Source organism: Bos indicus, chromosome 18 (genome assembly GCF_029378745.1).
Source record: "Bos indicus isolate NIAB-ARS_2022 breed Sahiwal x Tharparkar chromosome 18, NIAB-ARS_B.indTharparkar_mat_pri_1.0, whole genome shotgun sequence".
Taxonomy (NCBI): domain Eukaryota; kingdom Metazoa; phylum Chordata; class Mammalia; order Artiodactyla; family Bovidae; genus Bos; species Bos indicus.
In genome coordinates, this window is record NC_091777.1 from 63959977 (window position 1) to 63973604 (window position 13628).

At 54.0% G+C, this 13628-nt stretch overlaps 1 protein-coding gene across 1 annotated transcript in view; it reads left to right on the top strand.

Annotated features, from left to right (window-relative positions):
- Nucleotides 1-13628, top strand: part of LOC109572041 (leukocyte immunoglobulin-like receptor subfamily B member 5) — a gene marked incomplete in the record, with an annotated part of 242862 nt that overhangs the window by 204076 nt on the left and 25158 nt on the right. Inside the window, 3 exon segments of the mRNA XM_070771810.1 lie at nucleotides 6875-6991; nucleotides 7990-8032; nucleotides 8112-8149. Coding sequence (XP_070627911.1) covers nucleotides 6875-6991; nucleotides 7990-8032; nucleotides 8112-8149 — 198 coding nt within the window.

Consider the following 13628-nt stretch of genomic DNA (forward strand, 5'->3'; position numbering starts at 1 on the left):
ACATCCTATATTTGCATTCCAGTCCCCTATAATGAAAAGGACATAATTTGGGGGGTGTTAGTTCTAAAAGGTCTTGTAAGGCTTCATACAATCATTCAGCTTCTTCAGCATTACTGGTTTTGACATAGACTTGGATTACTGTGATACTGAATGGTTTGCCTTGGAAATGAACAGAAATCATTCTGTCGTTTTTGAGATTGCATCCAAGTACTGCATTTCAGACTCTCTTGTTGACCATGATGGCTACTCCATTTCTTCTGAGGGATTCCTGCCCACAGTAGTGGATATAATGGTCATCTGAGTTAAATTCACCCATTTCAGTCCCTTTTAGTTCGCTGATTCCTAGAATGTCGACGTTCACTCTTGCCATCTCCTGTTTGACCACTTCCAATTTGCCTTGATTCATGGACCTAACATTCCAGGTTCCTATGCAATATAGCTCTTTACAGCATCAGTTTTGTCAATTATACCTCAGTAAAGCTGAAAAGGTTTTCTTTCATTTAATTATACCAGGCACATTGGGAGTTATTCCATTTCTGATTTTCGCACTTGCTCTCATGCTTAAAATACGTATTTACATTTTTATTTCTGAACATGTATGCATTCTCCTCCTCCTCTAGAAAAGACAAAGTTCTAACGGTACTTCACCTGAACTCTGGGCACTCATATACACGTGTGTGGGCATGCGCACGTCTCTCTCCATCCACACGTGTGGGTGTGTTTGTGCGTGCAAGTGTGTGTCTGTGTACTTTTCCAAAGCTCATTTTCAGACATGCGTTCCTCTCTGTTGTATCTCACTGTCTCTCTGCCATCTCTTAGCATTCCTTTCTGTGTGAAAACCGTCAATATCCAAGAACTTGCACCTCTGGAAATGCCTTCTTTCACGCTCATTCTCTTTTTATCAAGTTGCTTGAGAACACTTCCTATTTGGAATCCAGCGTGTGACTCAAGTACTAGGACAGGAAAACGCTTGTGAAGGTTAAGGGCCCCATGCCCCCAGAGCCCAACTCCTCTCTCAGGACTTGGCGGGTTGAGGCTGAGGCACGGCCCACACTGGGAGGCTGAACCTCCTGGAAGCTGGGGATGTGCTCTGCATGAAGCTCTCACTCTGCCCCTTGCAAGTGCTCCGACTCAGGGGAAGTCTTCCTGGTTAATTCCCTGACCGCATGGCTCCAGTATCCCATAGCGCCCCCTTTTGGTAGGGGGCAGTCTGCTCCCAGTGGGCTGCTCATTCTCTTGATAATCTGCGTTTTCCACAGGAAGTAGTTTCAGGACATTATTCTTAGGGCCTCAGTCCAGTCGGCCTTGATTTTTTTTTTTTTTTTCCAGTTGAAATTTACTTAGAATTAACTGTTTCAAATTCTATAATTCAGTGCGAAATACTTTTTATATTTAACCTGCAGTCTCTCAGTTTACTATGAAAGGTCAAGATACAGATGTTACTTCCATTTATTTTTAAAAATATGACGTTAAGTAACCTATTTGTTGAGGTCACTGTGGCACACAGGCTCTCCGTTGCAGGGTGTGGAGTCTTTAGCTCAAGTGTGCCGTGTCTGGATCCCTGGCGGCTGATCCCGCCCGGGCCCCTAAGTAAGCAGCGCCGAGTCTCAGTCAGAGGCCCAGCGAGGCGGCCCTCGGGTGTCACGTGCACACGCATGAGTCCCAGCCCTTCACAGGTCGGTTCTCCTCAGTAAAGGAGGCTCCGTTATTTGCTTCCTCAGCCGTTGCCGTCTGTCGTGAGCGTCTTCCCATCTGACACTTACGACAGATACCACACTGGCCCTCAGCACAGGCCCGCCTCTCCTGAATCTCCCTGTCTGCACTCTGTGCTGCACTCTGGACCATTTCCTCAATGCTATGCTCCGACTTCATACGGGGCCGCTCAGCTGCCTTCTTGGCTGCATGACTTTTTAACGTGTTCAATCTACTGGATTGTTCACGTTGAAAATTTTCACCTCTTTTCAGTGACCACCTGTTCCTCTGCAAAATAATCCATGTGCTTGCCTCCCTTTATTTTTCTGTAACCATGGTTCCCTCTGTGTGTCCACATGGGTGGAAAACTTTCTCCGACCCCGAGATGATCCCCGCCGCCGGGGCCACACCGCCTACCTCTCCTGCTTTGCTGTGGTTCCCCTCCATTTGGGGAACTTTCTTTCTGCCCTTGTCTGTGGCTACGTGTTTCTAAAACACTCTCCAGAGCACATCTCAGTGTTAGGAGCAGAGGAGGCTCTGGGTGGGCACCACACTCACCCCCTTCGGTGCAGTCTCAGCCCGCAGCCCTTCACGTCCACCCTCTCCTGCTGTCCCGTCGTCTTGAAATTGACCATGATGACGGCAGCAAGAGCCTGCAGCCCCTCTGAGAGCTGGTGTTGGGACAACAGGCAGAGGAGGAACCTCAGGCGCAGAGAAAGGGCACCGTTGCCCCAGGTACATGAGAAGCAGGCACACGTTTACAGGAGCATCTGTTTTCCAACAGAGTGAGAGCTCTGACCCTAATCAATACCCACTAAAGCTTGCAGGTGACGACAAGATCGGGAGGAGAATGTGCCCAAGGACTCCGGGGCCCTGAGGAGGCAGGAAGCACCCAGGGGCTTGTTCCCAGGAAGGCGGGCTGGACGGTCATGCGATACAGAGAGACGCCCCGAAGGGGGCTTCGATGGGGGAAACCCACACTCCGGGGCAGTGGAGGAGTCAATTTCCTTCCTTATTCCCTGAAGCCTCCTCTGGGCTCTTGGCCACATGGACTCCACTGAGCCCAGGGACACTCTGATCGTTTGTCCCTCATAAAGAGCAGACTTGTGGACACAGAGGGGAGGGAGAGGGTGGGACGAATGGTGAGAGTAGCATGGAAATGCGCACACTAGCATGTGTAAAACAGACCACGGGGGAATGTGCCCTGTGACTCAGTGAGCTCACACAGGGCTCTGTACAACCTAGAGGGGAGGGAGGTTCTAGAGGGAGGGCATGTGACACACATGGCTGATTCATGCTGATGTATGGCAGAACCAGCACCATATTGTAAAGTAATGATCCTCCAATTTAAAAAAAAGTGTGTCTCTGGGGATGAGTCCTGCGGGCAGCAGGGGTTGGCATCCTCTCTGAAGCATCTCCAGGGCCTGGTGACCCATCCACGGTGAGGACCCCACAGGGACCTCCTGATGGGTGGGCAGAGGAGGAAGCAGAGCCTGAGGCGAGGCCTTCAGAGGGAAGGACGTGCCCTGCTTGCCCACACCTGAAACAGGCGTCTCAGGAACACCCTGGGACTGTCACGGGAACAACGCCCGCTTTCAAGAAGAGGCTGTTCCCCTTCCTGCAGGGACGCTGAAGTGACAGCTGCATGACAGGAAGCCCCAGCCCCGGAGAGGACACACCCTGTGGTCGGTCTGTCCGGAGGACACCCAGGTCTCCTCCATCCTCACAGACTGGACCGCAGGGAGGAGACGCCATGGCCCCTGTGCTCCCCGCCCTGCTCTGCCTTGGTGAGATGGGAGGGGCAGGGGGAGCCCTGGTCTGGAGGGACCCCCCAGCCAGCCTGCTCCGTCAGGGGACCCCAGGGCCTAGGAGACTCCCAGGGTGGAGAGGCACTGCTCAGGGCTGAGGGCAACCTCTCACCGGGTGCTCTCTTCCAGGGCTGAGTGTGGGCCTGAGGACCCAGGTGCAGGCCGGTGAGTCTGTCCCAGGGCCCAGCTCCCTCCTCTCGTGGGGACAAGGTCACCCCCAGGCTACGGGTACAGGGAGGGCATCTCAGGGCTCACGGAGGGGGAGTCTGGGAGGTCTGGGCTGAGAGCCGGGGCCTGGGGGGGACGCCTGGTGAGCCCGCCTCTGATTTCCTTCCAGGGACCCTCCCCAAACCCATCATCTGGGCTGAGCCGGGCTCTGTGGTCCCCTGGGGGAGCCCCGTGACCATCTGGTGTCGGGGGACCCTGGGGGCCCAGGAGTTCCATCTGGATAAAGAGGGAAGCCTGATTCTCTGGGTCAGACAGAATTCCCTGGAGCCCCGGGACAAGGCCAAGTTCTCCATCCAACACATGGGAGAGGACCACACAGGGAGCTATCAGTGCTACCACAGCACCCTCACTGGCTGGTCAGAGCGCAGTGACCCCCTGGAGCTGGTGGTGACAGGTGACGGACACTCGGGGGCCTCGGGCTCTGCCCTCGGGAGGGGGTCTGCTCTCAGGGGCTGTCCCTCTCCCAGCGCAGCCCTGGGCGGGAGGAGGGTGGGAGCCTCACGGAACAGGCTGCCTCCTTCTCTCCTAGGATCCTACAGCAAACCCAGCCTCTCAGCCCTACCGAGCCCTGTGGTGATGTCGGGAGGGAACGTGACCCTCCAGTGTGGCCCCAGTCAGGGATTTAACAGATTCCTTCTGACCAAGGAAGGAGAAGATGAGTCCTCTTGGACCCTGGATGGAGAGCAACGAACTGACGGGCAGACCCAGGCCCTGTTCCCTGTGGGCCCTGTGACTCCCGGGCACGGGTGGACGTTCAGATGCTACAGCTTTTACAGGGATACCCCCAGGGTGTGGTCAGCCCCCAGCGACCCCATGGAGCTCCTGGTCTCAGGTGAGGAATCCCGTCCTCACCCCATACATTTGTGCAGACAAGACAACGTACTGGGGTCTCTGCTCCCAGGCGAGCCCTGTGAGAGGGTGGGGAGAGGAGCGTGGGGCTCAGAGGACAGACACACAGACTGAGACACGGCGAGGCCTGAGGCCAGGCTGGGAGAGGGGCATTCATGGGGGAAGAAGTCCCTACAACCCAGTGCGTGTCTTTCCCCAGGGCAGTCTGGGAAGCCCTCCCTCCTGACCCCACAGGGCCCTGTCATCACCTCTGGACAGAACCTGACCCTCCAGTGCCGCTCTGACGTTGGCTACACCAGATTCGCTCTGTCCAAGGTGGGGGGACAGGACCTCCCCCAGCGCCCTGCCCAGAGGCCCCAGGGGGGGCTCTCTCAGGCCGACTTCCCCCTGGGCCCGGTGGGCACCGTCCACAGGGGCCGGTACAGATGCTACGGTGGACACGGCCTCTCCTCCGAGTGGTCGGCCCCCAGTGAGCCCCTGGAGCTGCTGGTGGCAGGAGAAGAGCCAGCAGGTCAGTCGGGGGCCAGACTCTGCACAGGCCCCACCAGGGAGCCCCAGGGGTGATGCTGGGACCAGGGGGAGGGGTCCCAGGGAGGGACACAGACGGGGTAGGGGGAGCGGAGAGACTCGGAGAAACAGAGACAGCGCTGATGGGCCAGAGAGGCCCGCGAAGTCTCGCCAGAACCAGGCCCAGCGCCCGCACCCCCTTCCTCTCTGCAGGACGGCTCAGAGACAGACCCTCCCTCTCGGTGCGGCCGGGCCCCTCGGTGGCCCTGGGGGAGACCGTGACCCTGATGTGTCAGTCAGGAGAGAGGACGGACACTTTCCTTCTGTTCAAGGAGGGGGCAGCCCATCGCCCCCTGCGTCTGCGCTCCCAGGACCAAGACGGGCGGTACCAGGCCGAGTTCTCCTTAAGCCCTGTGACTTCAGCTCACAGGGGCACCTACAGGTGCTACCGCTCACTCAGCACAGACCCCTACCTGCTGTCACAGCCCAGTGAGCCCCTGGCGCTCGTGGTCTCAGGTGAGGCCCAGTCTGTCCGTCAACTCAGCAGCTCCAGGCTCTGCCCTGAGAGCCCAGGACGGTGGTGGAGGAGGGGGCGCTGAGCGAGGGCCTCCTGGGGGAGGGGCCTCGGAGCCCGCGCCCCGCCCCTTCCTCCCGCACTGGGGTCCCGGAGGGGCAGGTGGGCAGTGCGAGGGTCTTGGGGAGGCCACAGGGCCGTGCAGGGCAGAGGGGAGTGAGGTGGGGACCCCGGGTCAGCCCAGGGCACCCCTTCCTGGGCTCAACCTCCCAAGATCCCATTCTCCCTGCCACAGACCCAGATCCGAACCTATGGCTTCTCGGGGCTCTGTGCTCAGGGGAGACAGCCCAGCCCAGGGCGGTGTGGGAGCCGGAAGATCTAATGCCCCCTCAGGTCATCAACGGGAAACACAGGCTGCAGGGGCTCTGGGCTGCCGGGTGAAGGGCCAGGGGTCGGGGGGCCCAGGCTGGGGTAGCAGGGCTGCAGAGAGGGAAAGCGGCTCCGCCCCCGCCCCCTTCCTGACCCCCAGGGGCCTCTTGGCATCAGTTCCATCAGCTCCACCCCTCAGTGGAGTCTGACACTGCAGAGAGGGGAGCAGGCTCTTGGGAACGTGGTGGCGGGTCTGGGGAGGAGCAGGGCTGAGTTATGCCCCCGGTTCAGGCGCCTCTGGAGACACTGATGTGGACTCCCTCACCGTCACCACACCCCCGTGCGGGCCTCAGCTTCTCCCGGTGTAAAAGGAGAGACCCGTGCCCCAGATCTTAGATTTCCTCAGTTCTGACCTGGGTGTGACCCCACATCGGGCGAGGAGCACAGGGAGCCCCCGAGGAGGTGACTGTGGGGGGCCTGTTCCCTCCACTGCAGCGTGTGGGGAGGGAGGGGAGGACCCAGAGGCCCCTCCACGCAGCCCGCCCCTCCCCCCGCCCCCGCTGCGGTGGGGGAGGGGAGGGGACAAGGGAGGACCCTCAGCTCCAGCTGAGACCCTCGGACAGCCCCCTGCAGGTGAGGGCCCCCCAGAGCAGAAAGCTGGTTTCCTCCTGGGGGCCAGCTCAAGAGGAGCTCATGGTGCCCACGGCCCTGGTTCCAGTCCCGGCTCTGCCACCTCCAGGCTGGGTCACCAGGGCCCGTGATCTCCCTCTCTGGGCCTCAGTCTCCTCGTCTATAAATGGGTCGGGTGGGCTGGAGATGGACGCACAGACCCCAGCACGAGTCTGCACACAGCAGGTGCCCAGTTAAACGGCACCCCTGGCTCACTCAGGCGTCTCTGGTGCCCCAGGCCTCACGTGGTACCTGAGTGCCCTCATCGGGGTCTTGGTGACCTTCGTCCTGCTGCTCCTCGTCCTCCTCTTTCTCTTCCTCCACCACCGGGGTCAGGACAGACGCAGGAAGTTGGGTGAGTAGGGAACGGGGTGACTCGGACCCCTGGAGGCCTTAGGGCATCAGACAGAGGGAAACCAAGGACATGGGAACAGTCAGCTTAAAAAATTTTTCCCACCATATGGAGGTTCCTTAAAAAGTAAAAGCAGAATTATCATATGATCCAGCAAATCCACTGCTGCCTATATGTTTCAATAAACTAAAAACTAATTTGAAAAGACACAAACATTCCAATATCCATATAGGCAATTTACAATAGCCAAGATATGTCAGCAACCCAACTGTCCAGCAAGAAATGAATAGAGAAAATGTGGTGTGTGTGTGTGTGTGTGTGTGTGTATCCACATATACATACAATGGAATATTACTCAGCCATAAAAAGGAAGGAAACTCTGCCATTTGCAACAGCATACATGAACCTAGAGAGTACTACGCTTACTGAAATAACTCGGAGGAACATAAACGCTTTATGATAGCATTGGTACATACTGAATCTGGAAAATAATACAAAGGAACATATATGAAAAACAGAAACAGAGTCCTTGATACGGAAAAATAACTAATGGTTACCGGGGGGTCGGGCAGATGAGGAGTGTGGACTAGAGACACAGACTACTGTGTATGAAATAAGCAAGAAGGATATACTGGATAGCACAGGGAATGTAGCAATTATTTCGTAATAACTTTAAATGGAGTATAACCTATAAAAACATTGAATCATATGTTGTATGCCTGAAACTAATATGTTACAAGTCAACGGTATTTCATTTAAAAATTTTTCCAGAATCTCAAATCTGAAAATCTAGTGGAAAAAAACACCCACTGTCACCCACGTGCACTCATTTAAGCCATTCCCCTCCTTTTCAATGTCACGAACTGACACACGCACCACGAGCCCAGGCTGCCTTCTCTCCTCCTGAATCCCACGTGGAGGGCGTGGGCACCACGTCCCCGGGGCCGAGCCTCTGTCCCGGGTCCCAGCCCAGGCCGAGGCTGATTTCCGACCTCCCACAGGGGCCGCAGACCCAGGGCCCGAGGACAGGGGCCCGCAGAGCAGGTAACCCCCGCCCTGACACCCCCAGAGCCCCACCCACAGCACCCCACCTTCTCCCCCTGACACAGTGTCTCCTCCTCAGCTCCAGCCCAGCCACAGACTCCCAGGACCAGGCCATCTGTGAGCAGGAGAGGCGGTGCCCCCCGGGGGTCTCTGAGACTTCTGGAGGCAGTGGGGGGGGGACACTCAGAAGGGTGGGGTACCGGGGCTGGGGACTGAAACCCCACACAGCACTCCCCCAGGTGCAGGGTAGGGAGGGTGCAGAGAGACCTCTGGAGGCCGTGGAGGGGGATGCTCAGAAGGGTGGGGGAGCACACAGCACCCACTGGGATGCAGGGCGGGGGCTCCAGCCCTGAGGCTCTCGGAACCCCGCCCAGCAGTGCCCTCTGCTCTGCTGCAGATGCTGCCGTGAGCGACACACACTCTGAGGTGGGGCTGCAGCTGGACCATCGGGTGAGACCCTTGCTCCCATTTGGCCACCACAGACCTCCTGTTGCCAAACTCAGCCAAGCGCACGAGCGGCCGCTGCTGTGCTCACACCCCAGCTCCAGCCTCGCCCACCCACCCCTCCTTCCCAGATCCCTGGGTCCTGCTGTGACCCCACCCTCCCCTTGCCCTATGACTTCATGGCCCCTCCTTCGGGGCGCCTTTCTCAGCTCCGTATCCTCTGGCTAACCTTCTGGTGTAGGGGTGCAGCCCCAGGTCTCATGAGGATGCGTGCATCAGTGGATGGCCCACACGGCCCAGCCCCCCTCCTTCACCCCCCAGCAAAGGGCGCGGGAGAGCGGGCGCCACCCCCCAGATCCTGCAGGTACGGCAGGCGCTCAGCTCGTGGTGAGAGGGGCCCCACGCCAACAAGCTGGCGGAGTCCCAGAATGCAAGGTGCTGACAAGGAAAGTAAATCAAGAGATGGGATTGGGCGCTCCGGGCGGGCACACTCGGTAGGAAGGTCCTGAGGTGGAAGGGACGTGCTTTAGCAGGAAGATGGCTGTGTGCCAGGCCAGATGAGCAAGAGGTCCGGGCTCAGACAGAAACCAGGGCTGCACAGAGCACCCAAGGCTCCCGGGTGACAGGAGGCCCCTGGAGTTTCCATCAGGAGAGAGAGCTGACCTGGCCCGAGGTTCCAAACCTCCTCTGGGCACAGCAGGGAGCTGGCTGGAGGAGGGCGGCGGACCCAGGAGGCACCTGTCCTACCTCACTGTCTCCCTCCAGTACAACAGGAGGCAGGCCCCCAGGAGGCCCCAAGATCACTAAGGCAGGAGGCGCCCCCCCTGTCCTCCCGGTCGGGGGGATTCCGGGAAGGATGGACAGATGCACAGCAGATGGGTCCCTCCTCTCCAGGCCCCCAGGCGCCCCATCTCACACACCTTCCCCTCCGCAGGCTGCCACATCTGAAGCCCCCCAGGACGTGACCTACGCCCAAGTAAACCACTCAACCGTCAGAAGGGGGACGACCACACCCCTGTCTCCCCCGTCAGGGGAGCCCCCAGCAGAGCCCAGTGAGTACGCTACTCTTGCCATTCGCTAGCCAAGGAAGGACCCGACCCCAGGCTCCCGGGACAGATATCAGACCCCAGGAGGCACGTGAGTTGCCAGGAGTGGACACCACCTAACCAAAAGCAGCAGTACCTGGGCCCCTAACAGACCACCAGGAGCCCCAGGGACCCTTTCAGGTCAACTGGTTCTACCCTCGGAAACAGCATCCTGGACCCCCGGTGGCCCAGCGGTTAAGAGTCTGCCAGCCAATGCAGGGGACATGGGTCTGGTCCACTTGCTGCCAGACAGCTGAGCCTAGGGGCGCTGCAGCTGCCGAAGCCCTGGTGCCCAGAGCCGGTGTTCCTCGAGGGGAGCCAGTGGGTGAGCAGGCCGTGCACAGCCAGGCAGCAGCCTCCACTCGCTGCAACCAGAGAGAGCCCACTCGCAGCAGGGAAGACCCAGCACAGCCACAAATAAACAGATTACTAAAAAACTGAAAGGCATGTTTCAGTTTCCTTAAAAAAGATAATTAATATCCTCATTTTATAAAGAAGGCAACAGACTCTCAATTATCAGTGATTTTGAAAAAGGTCAGCACATTACTCCAAACGAAGGGAGGGACAGGGAAACCACAATGACAGGGGTAGCTACCACTGAGGACAAACAAGGAGAGGAAAATCAGAAAAGCCAGAAAGCTTTGTCCCTGAGGGCGTGGATCACACTCAACATGCTAGGCACAAGGACCAAGTCAGAAAGAGAGAAGGAGTTGCTTTACCGCCATCAGGACACGACGGCAGGTCCTTCAGACTTTAGAAAGGTAAACACCTCATAGAAGGACAGCTTCATGCTATTATAGTAGAAAATGTAGATGACACAGACCAAAAGCCTCAAAAATAAAATTTATCAAAATTATGGACATAAGGATGAACAGAAAATCTGAATTGTCCTATATGTTAAAGTGAACTCTGAGTCCAGAGAGTTTCACAGGTGAATGCATCTGAACACGTGGGCACTCATGAAACACACACTCGTACACACACCTACCAAGCTCACACCAGCTTACACAGAGAGGGGAGAAGGAAGGAAGGGCACACTCCACTAAACATTTCACTGCGCCAGAGAAAGCTGAGACCAAACGGTGACACGGAAACTACAAAATGGGAAAATCTCAGGAAGCTCTTTTTCCCTGGTTTCTGTTTTCCTAAACAAACATTCACAAAGAGGATTCATCAGTAAATAAAATGGAACACATATCACGCACATGCACGTATTTTTTTTCAAGAATGTGTGGTTGGTTTCATCCACAAAAATCCATCAATACAATTCAAATATTAAAAGAAGAAATTTTAAAACATCATGATAACAGATGAAAAGTTTTCTGATAAAATACACCACCAATTTATAATGAAAAAGACGTAAGTAGAAGGGAATTTCCTATCATTTATCAAAGCATCTTTTAAAACCTGCACTAGAAATCTATTTTTTATGTTTGTTTATTTATTCATTGTTGCTGTGTGGGCTTTTCTCCAGTTGCAGCGATTTGATCTCTGGTTTCTCTGCCTTTTCTAAAACCAGCTTGAACATCTGGAAGTTCACAGTTCATGTACTTTGAAGCCTGGCTTGAAGAATTTGGAGCACTTCTTTACTAGTGTGTGAGATGAGTGCAATTGTGTGGGAGTTTGAGCATTCTTTGGCATTGCCTTTCTTTGGGATTGGAATGAAAACTAACTTTTTCCAGTCCTGTGGCCACTGCTGAGTTTTCCAACTTTGCTGGCATATCGAGTGTAGCACTTTCACAGCATCATCTTTCATCTTTCAGAATTTGAAATAGCTCAACTGGAATTCCATCATCTCCACTAGCTTTATTCAAAGTGATGCTTCCTAAGGCCCACTTGACTTCACATTCCAGGATGTCTGGCTCTAGGTGAGTGATCACACCATTGTGATTATCTGGGTCATGAAGATCTGTTTTGTACAGTTCTTCTGTGTATTCTAGCCACCTCTTAATATCTTCTGCTTCTGTTAGGTCCATACCATTTCTGTCCTTTATTGTGCCCATCTTTGCCTGAAGTGTTCCCTTGGTATCTCTCATTTTCTTGAAGAGATCTCTAGTCTTTCCCATTCTGTTGTTTTCCTCTATTTGTTTGCACTGATTGCTGAGGGAAGCTTTTTTAGATCTCCTTGCTATTCTTAGAACTTTGCATTCAGATGGGAATATCTTTCCTTTTCTCCTTTGCTTTTCACTTCTCTTCTTTTCACAGCTATATGTAAGGCCTCCTCAGACAGCCATTTTTTGCATTTCTTTTCCATGGGGATAGTCTTGATCCCTGCTCCTGTACAAAGTCACAAACCTCAGTCCAGAATTCATCAGGCACTCTATCTATCAGATCTAGTCCCTTAAATCTATTTCTCACTTCCACTGTATAATCATAAGGGATTTGATTTAGGTCATACCTGAATGGTCTAGTGGTTTTCCCTACTTTCTTCAATTTAAGTCTGAATTTGGTAATAAGGAGTTCATGATCTGAGCCACAGTCAGCTCCTGGTCATGTTTTTACTGACTGTATAGAGCTTCTCCATCTTTGGCTGTGAAGAATATAATCAATCTGATTTTGGTGTTGACCATCTGGTGATGTCCATGTGTAGAGTCTTCTCTTGTGTTGTTGGAAGAGGGTGTTTGCTAGACCAGTGCGTTCTCTTGGCAACACTCTATTAGCCTTTGCCCTGCTTCATTCTGTACTCCAAGGCCAAATTTGCCTGTTACTCCAGGAGTTTCTTGACATCCTATATTTGCATTCCAGTCCCCTATAATGAAAAGGACATATTTTGGGGGGTGTTAGTTCTAAAAGATCTTGTAGGTCTTCATAGAATCGTTCAGCTTCTTCAGCGTTATTGGTTGGGACACAGACTTGGATTCCTGTGATACTGAATGGTTTGCCTTGGAAACGAACAGAGATTATTTTGTCAATTTTGAGATTGCATCCAAGTACTGCATTTCGGACTCTCTTGTTGATCATGATGGCTACTCCATTTCTTCTAAGGGATTCCTGCCCATAGTAGTAGATATAATGGTCATCTGAGTTAGATGACCAGTCCCCTTTAGTTCGCTGATTCCCAGAATGTCGACGTTCACTCTTGCCATCTCCTGTTTGACCACTTCCAATTTGCCTTGATTCATGGACCTAACATTCCAGGTTCCTATGCAATATTGCTCTTTACAGCATCAATTTTGTCAATTATACCAGAGTAAAGTTGAAAAAGTTTTCTTTCATTTAATCACACCAGGCACATTGGGAGTTATTCCATTGCTCATTTTAGGCACTTGATCTTGTGCTTAAAATACGTATTTACATTTTTATTTCTGAACCCGTACACATTCTCCTCCTCCTTTACAAAAGACAAAGTTCTAACGGTGCTTCACCTGAACTCTGGGTACTCATATACACGTGTGTGGGCATGCGCACGGCTCTGTCCATGCACACGTGCGGGTGTGTTTGTGCGTGCAAGTGTGTGTCTGTGTACTTTTCCAAAGCTCATTTTTGGCCATGCGTTCCTCTCTGTTGCATCTCACTGTCTCTCTACCATCTCTTAGTATCCCTTTCTGTGTGAAAACAGTCAGTATCTAAGAACTTGCACCTCTGGAAATGCCTTCTCTCACCGTCATTCTCTTTTTAACAAGTTGCTTGAGAACACTCTATTTGGAATCCAGCGTGTGACTCAAGTAGTAGGAGAGGAAAACGCTTGTTAAGGTTAAGGGCCCCATGCCCCCAGAGCCCACCTCCTCTCTCAGGACCTGGCGGGTTGAGGTTGAGGCTGAGACACGGCCCACACCGGGAGGCTGAACCTCCTGGAAGCTGGGGATGTGCTCTGCGTGAAGCTCTCACTTCTGCCCCTTGCAAGTACTCCGACTCAGGGGAACTCTTCCTGGTTAATTCCCTGACGGCATGGCTCCAGTATCCATAGCGCCCCCTTTTGGTAGGGGGCAGTCTGCTCCCTGTGGGCTGGTCATTCTCTTGATAATCTGTGTTTTCCACAGGAAGTACTTTCAGGACATTTTTAGGGCCTCAGTCCAGTCCGCCTTGATTTTCCTTTTTTTATTTGAAATTTACTTAAAAGAGAATTA